This window comes from Chrysemys picta, chromosome 2 (genome assembly GCF_011386835.1).
Source record: "Chrysemys picta bellii isolate R12L10 chromosome 2, ASM1138683v2, whole genome shotgun sequence".
NCBI classification, from domain to species: domain Eukaryota; kingdom Metazoa; phylum Chordata; order Testudines; family Emydidae; genus Chrysemys; species Chrysemys picta.
In genome coordinates this window covers 129,090,940-129,107,694 of record NC_088792.1, presented here as the reverse complement: position 1 = coordinate 129,107,694, position 16,755 = coordinate 129,090,940, and the positions used below count along the sequence as shown (strand labels likewise).

Sequence of the window (16,755 nt, the reverse complement as noted above, 5' to 3'; positions counted from 1 at the left end):
CACTGGTGCTTAAAATGACTGTTCTTTGTTAATAAACTTATTCTTGTTTTATTACAAACCATCTCAGTATTAAGGTGGAGTGTACCACCCCAGCTGAGCTAACAAGCAGTTGTGTGTACTGGCTCTTTGGAGGCAGTGAACTTAGTGTTACCTCTGTGAATGTCCACTTAGACTATATCTACACTACAGCTTATGCTGGCATAATTTATGTTGCTCAGGAGCATGAATAACCCCCCTCCCCTGAGCGACGTAAGTTACACTGACATAAGCGCTGGTGTGAACTGCGCTATGTTGGCAGGAGAGCTTCTCCCCCCAAAATAGCAACTACCACTCATGGAGGTGATTTTATTATGCCGATGGGAGAGCTCCCATTGGCATAGAGCATCTTCACCACTGTATGTGTAGACATGCCCTAAGAGGGACTGGACACTGCAGTGGAGATGGTTTAGGAAGATTTGGGACAAGAAGGATTGCTGGGGTCACCCTACATGGAGTAACTGGGTGGGTGGAATAGCTTTTAACCTTTGTGCTGTGAGCAGGCTGCTGGTGTCAGGGCTCTGAGCCAAAGCTGCACAGACTAAAAAACAGAAGGTTACAGGGCAGGCAGTGACAGAACCCTTTACTGGTTTGGGTGAACCCCTAAGGCATTACAACACCATTCCTACTGTCAACATCCCCTTTCTGTATATCTTATTTACTTTCCTAATTCCCTAGTCCTCTCCCTTTCCCTTCAGTCTTAAGTGCTGTCCCTAAAGTTCCCCATTATTCCCTTTGCTGTGTCCTCTCTCTTTGGGCTTTTCCTCTATCAGGGCTGTTCCTCTCTCTGCAGTTTGGGAGCCAGTTCACCCTGCTCTGTTTGGAGACTGCACCTTTCCTTTTTCCCCATCCTGCAGTCTCCGCTTCTGTATGTTGTCATCCAACCCTTCCCCACTGCCGCCGCCAATCGTTTCAAGGGCTTGGCATTATATGAAGCACTCCAGAGGCCTGTTCCACTGCTTCCGCTGCTCTATAGTTCTGGCTGATGTGGAGATAGCTGCCTTCTAGTTATGGGAGTATGATTTTAAGCAGCAATGCCCCTTGTTTTGACAACTATTTACAATTTACATTTTGAAGTATATATTTAAAAAAAAATACATAAATAGGTGTGAGGCACCTATCCTCTACACTGTTTTATTTCACAGAACTTTTAATTAAACATGAAATACATGACTCTCAGGAAGAATGGTCACCATTTATCATGTTTAAAATAATGAGTTGATAGGGAAAAAAAAGGACAGAGAATAAATCACAGAGATAGTAACATTCCCCAGTGGATTTACCTCAGCATTATACATTGCTTTTAACAGAATTCTGATATGCTGTGTGAAGTAAGTGCTCTTCAGAAATAACCCATTAGCAAGAAAATATCTCTCACTCCTTTTAGTGCTCAATGTTTCTAGCACTTAGTAACCACGGCGGAGGTTACAAGTTATTTGATGCCTAACAAAATATACTAGCTTCTTTTTCCTCAACGGAAACAAACAAACCAATATATAGATATAGATAGATCAAGTTTACAAAAACAAATAAATCAAACCAATAGGTGACTATAAATTTTGTTAAGCTCTACATTCTGCCCTTGAATGCTGTGTGTGACTCATCACTGAACGGAGATGATACATAGGTCCGAGGGAGAAATTCTCATTTACGTATTTGTATCATGGTAGCACCCTAAGTCACAAATCAGGATCAGATAAAGTTTTGCCAGGCTGTATACAAAATGGAGTAAGAGACAGTCCTGCCCGTAATTAGTGCTTACTTAAGGCAAGACATACCAAATGGTTGTAACAAACAAAGGAGGAAGGGTGAGGGAAACCATAATAAAAACATAGGCCAGCTATGTAAACAACTAAATGGCTCTGAGGCTGTCATTTTGCCAAAATATAGATAGATAGATAAATAAACAAACAAAAACAAAACAAAACAATCAGAAGTCCCTACATACCATCTACTTAGGTGTTACCAACTGTCAGTTTCCCATAGGATGCTGGAAGAAGTGGGTCTTGCAGAAGAGAGATTTGGAGGAGAGGGCAATGGCTTTATGGAATAATTGGGGGAGGATGTTCCGCATAGAAGATGTGGGGCAGAAAAAAGCACAAAGATGCTTATGGGAGAACTGGACAAGGGGGCAATGGAGGCTGGCAGCATTGGTGCAGCGGTGGAGGGGGTGAAGGGAACACAATGAAATTCTTTTGTAAAATGAGTCAGATACTTTTAAAGTTGATTAATGCATTTTTGCTTCTCCAATTAAGAGATGACAGGCAAACATGCTCTTGTAGAAGTACTGTACTATACTGGCCCTACAACACTCTGATTTGTAGTTAATTCATTTGTTCTTTTCTATTCTGTTTAGTTTTAAATCAAGCCAAAACCCCACAAAGCACCATAAATAGTTAGAATAAAAGATTTCTTCAGTGCTGTTAAAATGTAACTGGAGACTGTTCAGCCATTTTGATTAAAAGCAATGGCCTAATCTTGTGTTAAGCATGTAATGGAGAGTTCTCCAAAAACACATTATATTTTTTTTTCTGGACTGCATTTTACAATCAATAATGTCCTGCTTTCAATTGAAAATGCTGCCAAAGCAGGCATAATATATCAATAAGATTTCTAGTGTTTCACAGTAATACATCTAATAATTTGAAAACAAAAGTAGCCTAAAATGATTGAATTCTTGAGGCAATGAAACAGTACTGGTGATTTTATTTAGAATGTGTCCAATACGATTTTCCATTTGGAGTCCACATTTTTAAGCTTTTTCATTATATTATTATAAACATTATCTCCAGATTTCATGGAGTCTTAGAAAGTTTTTAAATTATTGAACAAAAGAGAAAAATTAAAACTTAATGATTAAATAACAGGACATTTATATACATCAGTGGGTTTTCTCAGATACTGGGCTCAAAGTACATACAATGCCTATTGAGTAAAAATAAAAAATTCAACCATGCAAATCATCTTACAAACCAATTGTTCCACTTTCTTTGAAAAATCTGACTTTTACTTTGTTACTGGCACATCATTTTAAAATGACTCATACGTTTTAAAGGTTCATTTATGCTTTTTGGTTTTTGTATTGCCGTTGAAAAGCTGACAGGCAAACATACTGTTGTTGGAGTACTGCACTGTACTGGGAAGATAAAAACTATTCTACCATCAACTACTTTGAGCCCTATAGTGGGTGCATCTGGTATCTGAAAGATCACCTGATCTAATCACACTGGCTTATCTTTGAACAACAGCATACCACAATACCAGCATAGATAGTACAATTTGACCAATTGGGTGATTTCATTTAACAGTTTTTTAACACCAGAATCTTTCATTGTTATAATTCTGCTTTTATGAATTAAAGGTCATATATAGAGCACACATGAGGTCTAAATTTAGTCACAGCAGACCACAGCTCCACATAAAGACACATCTTCAAGTTATGTTGACCTGCTAGGAAACAAAGATAAACAGCACAGCAAACATGTACCTGCAATGCACTGCTTCCCTATTAAATATTAACTGCTTCATTTACATTTAAATGAACTGAGCAGTAATGGATGGAATTTCCAGTACTGATGTCTGGTGCTGCTGTCATGGAAAGAAGATGAAGACAATATGGCCTGCATGGGACAAATGACACAATCATAACATCCGCTCTAAAGTGACTTAAAGATGACCATTCACCAGTCTTAAAACATAATCCTAAACAGCATTTGTTTTCTCTCCCTCTGTAAACAGATCAAATTATTTAAAAGTCTCCTTGACATTCATGGTATCTAACAGAAGCTGAAGTAGAAAAGGATGGGTGGTGTACAGCACTGAGGAGATGGCATAGTACTTGGTTTTGTTGTTTTGTTTAGCATTGATGTGCAGGTTGCAAATATCAGCCATCAGAGACGGGAGGAGTGACCCACCCATATTTTTCATGGGTCTTCACTAAACTCTTAAATGTTGCTTCAGCTTCCTTACGACTGAAGGACTTTTTTGATTTGCCAGCTTTTCTGCAGATACGGCCCTGCACCAAAGAAAGAGAAAACATTCATTAAACATGTGAACATATAGGTCCATTCAAATTTAAGCACTGAACAAGTAAAAACAATAAGCATTCACAAATGGTATCCCATAAAACACTCAATTTGTATTAGTATTAGACCCTTATGTCCTCTGTCTGATCACAAATGCTTGAGCAGGTCTGACTGTCCACCCAGCAGACAACAACGATACTCAACATTGTCAGAAGACAGGCAGACACACAAAAGTAGCCCTTTATTATATAATATCTAATTGCTGAATAATGGGAACAGGGAGGAAGGTGGATGGCTTTCAGGGAATCTCCTACCACTATATAGATGTAAAAGCATATTTGCGAAGTGAGAGGGCTCAAGTTCTGCAGCTTTCCCCACCACCACTGATACTAATCTTCTCCTTTGCCCCTCCCAATTCCCCCCACCAACTTAGTCTGGTGCCTCCCTAAGGCATGTCAGTCCCAGGGGTTAGAAAATGCTTTCTTAATGACCCAAGATTGTGTAAAAGCGCAAATAGTGCCATACATGATTATTGTCATTAATTACGATTTACGGACAAATCAAGGAGCATTAATGAATGATATTCTTACTGAGGTTACTAATGCCCTTCTTTTCCTCTCCAAACAGGAAAATGTTATTTTTCATAGTTAAATGCTGTTTCCAATGTAAAAAGTAGCTTGCAATATGAATGTGCTTCTAAGTGTATCCTATATTATACCCAAATGTTACCAAGCACACGATTCCTAGTTATCTACTGTTAATTTTTATTTAATCAGACCTTCTCCATATAAATTCAGTTTTAATATAAATGTGCAATTTACCAATAAACAGCCCAATCCTGCACTTCTCTGGAATACTGTGATTTACTACCATGTGTAGTAAGGAATTTATGCAGAGTAGTAAGTGCCAGTCCTAATAAAAAACATGAATGTCATGAAATCCATGCCTTCTGTGCATCATGAAAAAAGTCACGTGTTGTCCATTAATAATGCTCTGAATGATCCAGTCCTCCATGAATAATTCATGACTAAAATACTCAAATATATTCTCCAGAGGAGACTGCCAACATGGTAAATTGTCCCAGTGATAGCATGGTAACATCACTAAACAGCAGGACGCTTTGCCTGCTGATTCAACAGAGTTTTCCTCTGATAATCTGAACTGCAAAAAATAAATGGACCAACACCCAACCGTATTCTTTCCTAAAGATAAGGACAATGTAATATTCCAAATTAGATTAAAAACACCAACCTGCCGATTTCCATTTTTGTGACTCATGTATATGATGAATTTTATGATAAATGAAAATCTAAACATTCAAACTCCTTGCATCTTCATTAGGTCAGAATTAAATATGGGTATCAAATGTATGACAGGACACTATTTCAAATGCATGTTTGACATGACACCCAAGTAATAGGTTGTTAACAGCTTATCACATATAATAATCATAGAATAATTTTGCACATTTGGTGAGAGTATGAATTAAATTATTTGTGAAATCAGCAGACTACACAGACACTAGACAATAATATAGCTGCAAATTTATTCCACTATACACTAATACTGCTCTTAAAAATGCTAATTTGTATTGCATGTATCAGGGGAGGGCAAACTACAGCCTGCAGGCCAGATCTGGCCTGTCAGGGCTTTCAATCTGGCCTGCGGGATTGCCAGCCCTGTGGCGCAGCGGGGCTAAGGCAGGCTCCCTGCCTGCCCTGGCCTGGCACCGCTCCCAGAAACAGTTGGCAGCCCCTGGTGGTGGTGGTGGTGGTGGGGGAACAGAGGGCTCCGTGCACTGCCTTTGCCTGCAGGCACCACCCCCCACAGCTCCCATTGGCCAGGAACGGGGAACCGGGGCCAATGGGTGCTTCGGGGGTGGTACCCAGAGGCAAGAGCAGCGCATGGCAGAGCAGCGTGCCCCACCCCACCCCAAGGAGCCACTGCTGGATGCGCTGGCCACTTCCAGGAGCAGTGCCGGGCTGGAGCCCGCACCCCAACCCCCTGCCTTGAACCTCCTGCCCTGAGCTCCCTCCTGCACTTCGCAGCCCCTCCTACACCCCAACCCCCTACCCTGAGCCCCCAACCCCTTGCCCTGAGCCCCTTCCTGCACACCACACCCCTCCCATACCCTGTACTCCCTCCTGCAACCTCCTGCCCCAGCCCTACATTCATGGCCCTGCATACCATTTCCCCACTCAGATGTGGTCCTCGGGCCAAAAAGTTTTCCCACCCCGGCATATAGCCAATAAGTAAAGATTTATTTAGATTATTAAACTACCACTTTATCATAATTGTTTGACAGTCTGATTTGAAAGCCTTTGTTAGACAGAACAAAAATAATCTGATAAGTGGTTGCTCTTGTGCAACAGTGTTACACTTAGAAGTAACCAAATAATATATCCTATTCTTCTACACTTTGCTGAAAATCAGGTATAGGTCACAATTTTTGATTCCCATATTTTGCTTCTGATCTGTTAACCCTGTGACACTCAGTTGAAAGACAGAAAAATGGAGATTGGTAGCAGGGAATTAATGTTCTTTTATTGGTAAGTCTGCATTTCTTGTTGACTTTTAACAATAGCTAAGTAATTTGAACGGAAAATTGCCAACTCTAATTACATGAAACTGATTACACTGAATAAGCAATTGAGTTTGGAGTTAAAATCAAGAGTATAAAAATCAAAATGGAACAAATTCGCCTTCCCTCCTGAGACATACACCCCAGAAACTGTTAAAGGTGTTTTAATAGTCACAGACCAGATGTTCTCAAATTGTGATTTGTTGACAACTGGTGGTCCACAGGGCACTTGCTAGTGGATACCAAGAAACTGGCTGATCACATGTTCCTTTTCCTGCTAAATTACACTAAAAGGCAACTAAAAATACATTAAACATTGTTCCTACTATTAATTTTCAATTTAAACAATTTCTGTAGTTTCCAAAGGGATAGTATAGGATAGCAAATAGGGAGATTGTCCTATGACCCACCTCCCCTCTAATTCATGCTCACATGGACAATTTCTATTAAAATGTGATCTATGCTATGAAAAAAATTGGAACCCTCCATCATAGACAAAGAGACACAAATCAGGCAATAAATAGTGCTGCTGAACCTACTTCAATTGAAATCATTGTGAGTTTTGCCATTTATTTCCACGAGAGGGCTTGGCTTATTATATTAGGATTACTGATTATTTCTACTGTGGTATCACTTAGAGATCCTAATTGTAGACCAGGGCCCCACTATTCACCACAACTGAAGGCTATAGTTGTACTCAGTTGTGAATGTTTGCATGTGTGAATATGTTTTGCATGTGCAAATCGCCCTTTAAAAAAAAAAAGTTTGGGACAAAATATCTTTTTCTGAATTGTGTGGTTTTGTCTGGGACCTCTGAAGTTACTTGAGAATAATGTTAGCATTTAACTTTTAATTTCACATATGCAAATAGTGCCTATAGCTGAAAAAAATGCAGATGCCTATGCATGATGTTTCACTTAATTCAGATTTTATCACAATGTCCAAAATATTAAAATAAACTGACCAGGGCAGAAAACAAACAAACTAGTCAGGACTGTAAATTGAAAGGAACGAGGATAAAATCACTATTAGAAGTTAGTAAACTAGTTACTATTAAAATGACATTAAATTCATGTAATAAAACCTTAGAAATTAGAGATGGAAAAGCTCTATTAAGTCATCTTTCTCACTCCTCTACCAATGTGGAATTTTTCCCAATACAGTATATTTTCCAGTGTTTACTTTAAAATATCTCAAACGATAGGGCTTTTGTTACAATTGCTGTGGTATAACTGAGAATTTTAAAGTTTACCTTTTAAAATTGTACTAACACATACATTTGTGTAAATATATTTCCCCAGAAAATATTCATTTTCAGTTTCAGAAAAGTAATATATAAATGAATTTAGTGATTCTCAGCATCTTTTCAAATGCGCATGGGTGCAAAATCTACTGTCCTCTTTTTTTCAAGAAACACTAATCAGATTGATTTAATGGAAACATAACACATTCTGAATGGTTAATTCAGCTGAGGTAACATTCTGGATATGTTTGTTTTTATATTAAATATTTTCTCCTTTTTATCCTAAACTAAACATGTGTAGGGAATATATTTGTACTTAGAGACACATGAGAAAAAGGAAAAATAATATCAGAAAATGAGTCCAACAGCTTCCACTTAAACTCCCACAGGAACTGATCTAGTTAGACATCAGCATGTTTTAAAAGTCTCATCAACTGAAAGTTTTTGGAACCTGACACATTTTGTCCACCCTTTAATTTCCTGAGATGCAGCTATTACCATTCTAGAGATGCCTAGAAATAGAATTTTGGGGAAGAACATACGCCATCTTTTCTCTACAGCAAACAAGCTATATAGTATGCAATACAAAAAATTATAATATCAAAGATATAAATTCTGAAATCCCTTCTGATACTAAATGAAATTCTTTCAAATTGATTTGATATAAATGTCTCAAGGGAATATATATGTATATGTTGTGGCAAATGGCCAACACTACTGTGGTGGGTCCTGCACTTTTCCTTAGTATGGTGGGTCAGGGTGCTGCCCCTTGCCCCTATTCTTGGGTGTTGTGGGCTCTGCTCGTGCCCTGGTGGGGGAGGGAGAGGAGCGGGGAAGGTCCGCTCCCTACTCCAGGTCCCAGCCCCTTTAGCTTTGCGGGCTGCTTAACCTCTTTTTGCTTCGGCAAGGTTTCCCTTCCCCTGGTATTCTGGTTAACAACAGTCCGCCTCCAACTCTAGTCAACTATCCTTCCCCTCCCATGTCTGACTGAAGCAGATGGTTTTATTAGGTCTCACGCAGGGCCTTAATTGGCTCCAGGTGCTCTAATTACCCTGTAGTAACCTCTCCTTAGTCCACAGGGAATATGGCTCTGATCATCCTGTGACCTCACTCCCGTTCCTGTTATCTCATTAGTTATCCCCCGCAATTATTTGGTATCACGGACCTGTGGATCCTCCTCCTGGGCTGGGGGGAGGTCCTTTAGCAGTGGGCGGGCTCTCCCCACCCACTTCCTGGATACCAACAGGATCACTCTCCTGCACAGGTTGCAGCCCCTCTTCCGGCTCCTCCAGAACCTCTTATTGAGGTTTTCCCCGCACCTGTTCATTTATGTTCACCCCATCTATGGCCCCACGAAGTTGAGGGACCTCCTCATCAGCCTCCTCCTAGCTATGGCCAAGATGGCCATTTATAACACCAGGGAGAGGAGGTTGGCTGAAGGGGGGCTCTGCGACTGCGGGGCCTGTTTTCGTTCCTTTATTCCCTCATGCATCCGGGCAGAGTTCCTCTGGGCGGCATCCGCTGGCTCCTTGGATACCTTTGAGGAGCATAGAATCATAGAATCATAGAATATCAGAGTTGGAAGGGACCTCAAGAGGTCATCTAGTCCAACCCCCTGCTCAAAGCAGGACCAATTCCCAGCTAAATCATCCCAGCCAGGGCTTTGTCAAGCCGGGCCTTAAAAACCTCCAAGGAAGGAGACTCCACCACCTCCCTAGGTAACGCATTCCAGTGTTTCACCACCCTCCTAGTGAAATAGTTTTTCCTGATATCCAACCTGGACCTCCCCTACCGCAACTTGAGACCATTGCTCCTTGTTCTGTCATCTGCCACCACTGAGAACAGCCGAGCTCCATCCTCTTTGGAGCATTGGGCACTGTCCAGGGTTCTCTGCTCGGTGTCCCCTTCAGGTTCCCTAGTTTTGGCCCTTTGACCCTCATGCCTGTTCCTATTTTTTTCCTTTGTTGTCCCCCAAATTTAGTTGAGTTCTGGGCTCAATAGCTCCTCCCCAGGCTGAGAAGGAGATTTTCCAGCACCCAATAAGATCACTCTCCTGCTGCTCTCTGGCCCTGCTGTATCTATCTATCTATCTATATGAGGGGCCGGTAGCACCAACTATTATTATAGTTGCCCCAAATTTCCCACTTGCTTATAACTTTGCAAAACTTTAAGCATTCTGACTGAAATTTTCCATTTTCTATGTCAGCTATCTGCCTCTGGCTCTTTTTTTTTTTTTTTTTAAATTTCAGCTATCTGGTAGAGCTGTTTCCAAGAACTAGGCTAGGGAATATGTTTTTTTCCCCCATGTTAAAAAATTCTTGAGATCTTTTCTTTGAAATGCTCTAGCATTTCCATGCACTGGAGCAGGAACATGGCATTTGTTTGGCGGGGGGCATGGCCTTAGCATCAGGGAGTTCCTTTTGCTATATCTGTGAAAATCCACCCACATTTGCCAAGTTATAAGTCTTTGAAAATGGCAATTCATACTAAGGGTGTTGGAACATTTTTTATAGTGGGGGTGCTGAAAGCCATTGAACAAAATAGTAAACCCTGTATATGATGGAAACCACTTCAAGTCAGGGGGTGCTGGCATTGCCTATGATTCACACATGTTTATAATGGAAAGTATCAGGCAACTTCTTAATAGGTGATGCTACCAGCCCCACCTATAATATATTTTAAAGCTGCTATTTTAAAATGTAACAATCCTAACCTTTGCAGGAGCCTTTTGGCAATTGAACATCGTAAATGGCCAACACTGGCTATATCTTGATTGCACATACTTATATTTTATCTAAACTAGGGTCATGTTCTTTTTTCTTGCCACTTCCCTGTTCAGGATTGGTAAAACGAAACTAAACAAGGGTGCCATCCTGTAAACTCTAAAGCATATGAATAGTTATTGCTCCCATGAGCAAGGACTAAGTGCATGACTGAAGATTTGAAGTATCAGGCCCTAATTCATAAAACACCAATTCTGAGTTGAACTTGATCAAAATGTTCTATAAAACTTAAAAGCAACAGAAAACAAGAAACTTTTCAGAAAGGCATTTAAAACAAATGTAACTCCAAAAAGTGCCATCAGCTATTTCCATGTACTACTAAAATATGAATGAGTCTTTTTAAAGGACTGGTGAGGCCCTTTTCATAATGAGCTAATTGAGGTTAAAATAAAGAAATATAGAGGACAACACTTCAGTTTTTTATCATCATTTATTTATCTAAGCAGAACTTTGAATAACTAACTGCTTCTTTAAAAAAAATTAGTATATTTAAACACAAGTCAAATTCTATTTGCCTTACTCAGATGACTTACCCATGTCATGACTCAGACATGCCAACTAGACATGGAGCCATTGATCACTACCCATTGAGCCCGACGATCTAGCCAGCTGTCTATCCACCTTACAGTCCAAGTTAAAAAAGTATGGGCTGGATGAACGTACTATAAGGTGGATAGAAAGCTGGCTAGATGGTCGGGCTCAACAGGTAGTGATCAACGGCTCCATGTCTAGTTGGCAGCCGGTTTCAAGTGGAGTGCCCCAAGGGTCGGTCCTGGGGCCGGTTTTGTTCAATATCTTCATTAATGATCTGGAGGATGGCGTGGACTGCACTCTCAGCAAGTTTGCAGATGACACTAAACTGGGAGGAGTGGTAGATACGCTGGAGGGTACGGATAGGATACAGAGGGACCTAGACAAATTAGAGGATTGGGCCAAAAGAAACCTGATGGGGTTCAACAGGACAAGTGCAGAGTCCTGCACTTAGGATGGAAGAATCCCATTAACTGTTACAGACTAGGGACCGAATGGCTAGGAAGCAGTTCTGCAGAAAAGGACCTAGGGGTTACAGTGGATGAGAAGCTGGATATGAGTCGACAGTGTGCCCTTGTTGCCAAGAAGGCTAACAGCATTTTGGGCTGTATAAGTAGGAGCATTGCCAGCAGATCAAGGGACGTGATCATTCCCCTCTATTCAACATTGGTGAGGCCTCATCTGGAGTACTGTGTCCAGTTTTGGGCACTACACTACAAGAAGGATGTGGAAAATTTGGAAAGAGTCCAATGGAGGGCAACAAAAATGATTAGGGGACTGGAGCACATGACTTCCGAGGAGAGGCTGAGGGAACTGGGATTGTTTAGTCTCCAGAAGAGAAGAATGAGGAGGGATTTGATAGTTGCTTTCAACTACCTGAAAGGGGGTTCCAAAGAGGATGTATCTAGACTGGTCTCAGTGGTACCCAATGACAGAACAAGGAGTAATGGTCTTATAGACTCACAGACTCAGAGACTCAGAGACTCCAAGGTCAGAAGGGACCATTATGATCATCTAGTCTGACCTCTCGCATGATGTGGGCCACAAAAGCTGACCCACCCACTCCTGGAATAATTCTCTCCCTTGACTCAGCTGTTGAAGTCCCCAAATCATGATTTAAAGACTTCAAATCACTGAGAATCCTCCAGCAAGCGACCCCTGCCCCATGCTGCAGAGGAAGGCGAAAAACCTCCAGGGCCTCTGCCAATCTACCCTGGAGGAAAAATTCCTTCCCGACCCCAAATATGGAGATCAGCTGAACCCCGAGCATGCGGGCAAGATTCTCTAGCCAGACCCTCTGGAAAAAGTTCTCTGTAGTAACTTTTAATATCCCATCATTGACCATTGTTACTAATTACCAGCGATGGCACGTTATTGACCTATTGACTAAAATCACTTTATCCCATCAAACCATCCCCTCCATAAACTTATCAAGCTTAATCTTAAAGCCAGAGAGGTCTTTCGCCCCCACTGTTTCCCTCGGAAGGCTGTTCCAAAACTTCACCCCTCTGATGGTTAGAAAACTTCATCTAATTTCAAGCCTAAACTTCCCGACGGCCAGTTTATATCCATTTGTTCTCGTGTCCACATTAGTACTGAGCTGAAATAATTCCTCTCCCTCCCTGGTATTTATCCCTCCGATATATTTAAAGAGAGCAATCATATCCCCCTTCAGCCTTCTTTTGGTCAAGGTAAACAAACCAAGCTCCTCGAGTCTCCTTTCATACGACAGATTTTCCATTCCTCAGATCATCCTAGTGGCCCTTCTTTGTACCCGTTCCAGTTTGATTTAATCCTTTTTAAACATGGGAGACCAGAACTGTACACAGTACTCCAAATGAGGTCTCACCAGTGCCTTGTATAACGGAACCAGCACCTCCTTATCCCTACTAGAAATACCTTGCCTAATGCATCCCAAGACTGCATTAGCTTTTTTCACGGCCATGTCACATTGCCGACTCATAGTCATCCTGCGATCAACCAGGACTCCGAGGTCCTTCTCCTCTTCCGTTACTTCCAACTGATGCGTCCCCAGGTTATAACTAAAATTCTTGTTAGTCATCCCTAAATGCATAACCTTACACTTCTCACTATTAAATTTCATCCTATTACTATTACTCCAGTTTACAAGGTCATCCAAATCTCCCTGCAGGATATCCCGATCCTTCTCCGAATTGGCAATACTTCCCAACTTTGTGTCATCTGCAAACTTTATCAGCCCACTCCTACATTTGGTTCCGAGGTCAGTAATGAATAGATTAAATAAAATCGGACCCAAAACCGAACCTTGAGGAACTCCACTGGTAACCTCCGTCCAACCTGACAGTTCACCTTTCAGTACAACCCGCTGCAGTCTCCCCTTTAACCAGTTCTTTATCCACCTCTGGATTTTCATATCGATCCCCATCTTTTCCAATTTAACCAATAATTCCTCATGCGATACCATATCAAATGCTTTACTGAAATCGAGGTATATTAGATCCACCGCATTTCCTTTATCTAAAAAATCTGTTACTTTCTCAAAGAAGGAGATCAGGTTGGTTTGACATGATCTACCTTTCGTAAAACCGTGTTGTAATTTGTCCCAATTGGCATTGACCTCAAGGTCCTTAACTACTTTCTCCTTCAAAATTTTTTCCAAGACCTTGCATACTACAGATGTCAAACTAACAGGCCTGTAGTTACCTGGGTCACTTTTTTTCCCGTTCTTGAAAATAGAAACCACATTAACTATTCTCCAAACAGTACCACCCCCGAGTTTACAGATTCATTAAAAATTATCGCTAACGAGCTTGCAATTTCTCACGCCAGTTCCTTTAATATTCTTGGATGAAGATCATCCGGTCCACCCGATTTAGTCCCGTTAAGCTGTTCGAGTTTGGCTTTTACCTCGGATACGGTAATGTCAACCCCCACTCCTTTATTCCCATCCGTCTCGCTTCCACTATTTTTCAGCCCTTCATTAGCCTCATTAAATACCAATGCAAAATATTCATTTAGATATTGTGCCATGCCTAGATTATCCTTAAACTCCACTCCATCTACAGTCTTAAGCGGTCCCACTTCTTCTTTCTTTGTTTTCTTCCTATTTATATGGCTATAAAAGCTCTTACTATTGGTTTTAATTCCCCTTGCAAGGTCCAACTCTACACGGCTTTTGGCTTTTCTCACTCCATCTCTATATGCTCTGACCTCAATAAGGTAGGTTTCTTTGCTGATCCCTCCCATCTTCCACTCCCTGTACGCTTTCTGTTTTTTCTTAATCACCCCTCTGAGACGCTTGCTCATCCAGCTCGGTCTAAATCTCCTGCCTACGAACCGTTTTCTCTTTCTCAGGATACAGTCCTCCGACAGCTCCTGCAACTTCAACTTGAAATAATCCCAGGCGCCTTCCGCCTTTAGATCCCTAAATATGTTAGCCCAATCCACTTTCCTAACTAGTCCCCTTAATTTATTAAAGTTAGCCCTTTTTAAATTGTAAACCTTAGTCTCCGATTTAATTCTGTTAATCTTTCCATTTAGTTTAAACCGAATTAGGTAGGTCTTGTCTTAAGTTGCAGCGAGGGAGGTTTACGTTGGATATTAGGAAAAACTTTTTCACTAGGAGGGTGGTGAAGCACTGGAATGGGTTACCTAGGGAGGTGGTGGAATCTCCTTCCTTAGAGGTTTTTAAGATCAGGCTTGACAAAGCCCTGGCTGGGAAGATTTAGTTGGGAATTGGTCCTGCTTTGAGCAGGGGGGTGGACTAGATGACCTCCTGAGGTCCCTTCCAACCCTGATATTCTACGATTCTATGATTTTGATCACAGGTAAAATAATGGAACAATTAATTTGAGGTTATCCACAAAGATTTAGAGGCTAAAAATGTAATTAATGCCAGTCAGCATGGTTTCATGAAAGGTAGGTCTTGTCAAACAAACCTGTTGTTTTTTTGACAGGGTTATAGGTCTGGTTGATAAAGGCAACTGTGTTGATATAGTATACCTAGATTTATCCATAACATTTTGATTAAAACATTGCATTAAATGGAACTAACAGGGCACAGATTAGATGGATTAAAAACTGGCTCACTATCAGATTTCAAAACATATTTGTCAAAGGTGGGTGATATCAATGAGCAGGGCCGTTTCTAGCAGGGTCCATCAGTGACCAGTTCTTGGTTCAACACTATTCAATATTTTTATCAACGATCTAGATGATGTTATAAAATTATTGCTGGTGAAGTTTTCAGATGTCACAAAGATTGGTAGGGTAGTAAATAATGAGAAGGACAAGTTGGGCAAGATTCACAAAGGGACTTGGGCATTGCAGTGCTCAGTGTCACAATGCTTAATTTTAAGTGCCTAGAAAATCATTGGGATTCACGAGGCCTGAGTCAAGTGCTCAATCTCCCTATACAATGAATGGAGGGAGAGGAGAGTCCAAGAATGGGATTCATGAAAGCCAGCATGCTTGGTGACTCCCTGTCTAAACTGGCCAATGGGAGAGATGTGTCCTCAATCCCAGTCCTCTCAGGAAGTTTAGCAGCTAAATTCAGGCTGGAGGCCTATGTCTGCTTGGAATTTACAGTTGTGAATACTCTCTTAAGAGTTAGGCACTAGAGGAGGATATCCTTGTAACTTTTAGCCCAGTGATTAGGGTATTCACCTGGGAGTGGGAGACCATCTGGTTCATGCCCCCCCCCCCCCCTCAGAAAGAGAAGGCATTCAAACAGGGCTCTGCCACATTACAGGTGAGTGCTATAACCACGGGGACTATGGGATATTCTGTTGAATTTGTGACACTGCCTCAATCTTTCCAATTTAGATAAATATTTAAAGAGTCATTAAGTGAGAAAGAGAAAGAGAGAACATATAAGGTTATAGCACTCATGCAATATGTGGGAGACCTAGGATCCAGTCCCCCTGCTCCAATGTACACGAAGTTTAAAAGTTATGAGGGAGGTCCCCCTTCCCCACTGCTGTCTAGTGTGGAATTAGGAATGCTCTGAGCATGCCTACTGGATTGGGCCTCACAGGTGAGTTAGGTTGGGGAATGGCTATTTTCCTCCATTTCATGAATCACACTGGTGCTCTAGGCACCTGGACACCTAGAATAAGGGAGCAGTGTGCATGCCTATAGGCGAAATGTAAGTGACTAGAAATCTTTTACTGCAAAATCTTAAATTCTGAGTGAGTTTAGGAGTCTACAAGGTTTGGCAGCAGCTAAGCAGAGGGATTTTGTAAATTCCAGATTTAGGCACCTAAAGTGGCATTTAGGCAACCAAGTCACTTTGTGAATCCAGCCCATTATTGTTACAAAATGATCTGAATCACCTGGTTACAATCCAACAAAGTGAGTTTTAATACAGGCAAATGGAAAGTAATACATCTGGGAATAAAGACTGTAAGTTAAATCTACAGGATGGGGGACTGCCTTGGAAAGCATTGACTCAGAGAAGAATTGTAGATAAAGACCTCATCATGAGCTCTCAGAGCAATGCTGTGGCAAAAAGGGTTAATGCACTCTTTAGGTATATAAAAAGGGGAATATCAAGTAGAAATAGGGAAGAAACCT

General features: G+C 41.2%; 1 protein-coding gene across 1 annotated transcript in view; it reads right to left on the bottom strand.

The window, feature by feature from the left end:
- Window positions 1-2,725: 2,725 nt before the first annotated feature.
- Window positions 2,726-16,755, bottom strand: part of UBE2QL1 (ubiquitin conjugating enzyme E2 QL1) — a 33,118-nt gene continuing 19,088 nt past the window's right edge. The window contains exon 2 of the mRNA XM_005294602.5: window positions 2,726-4,051. Coding sequence (XP_005294659.1) covers window positions 3,920-4,051 — 132 coding nt within the window. The 3' untranslated portion in view covers window positions 2,726-3,919. The remainder of the gene's footprint in view (window positions 4,052-16,755) is intronic.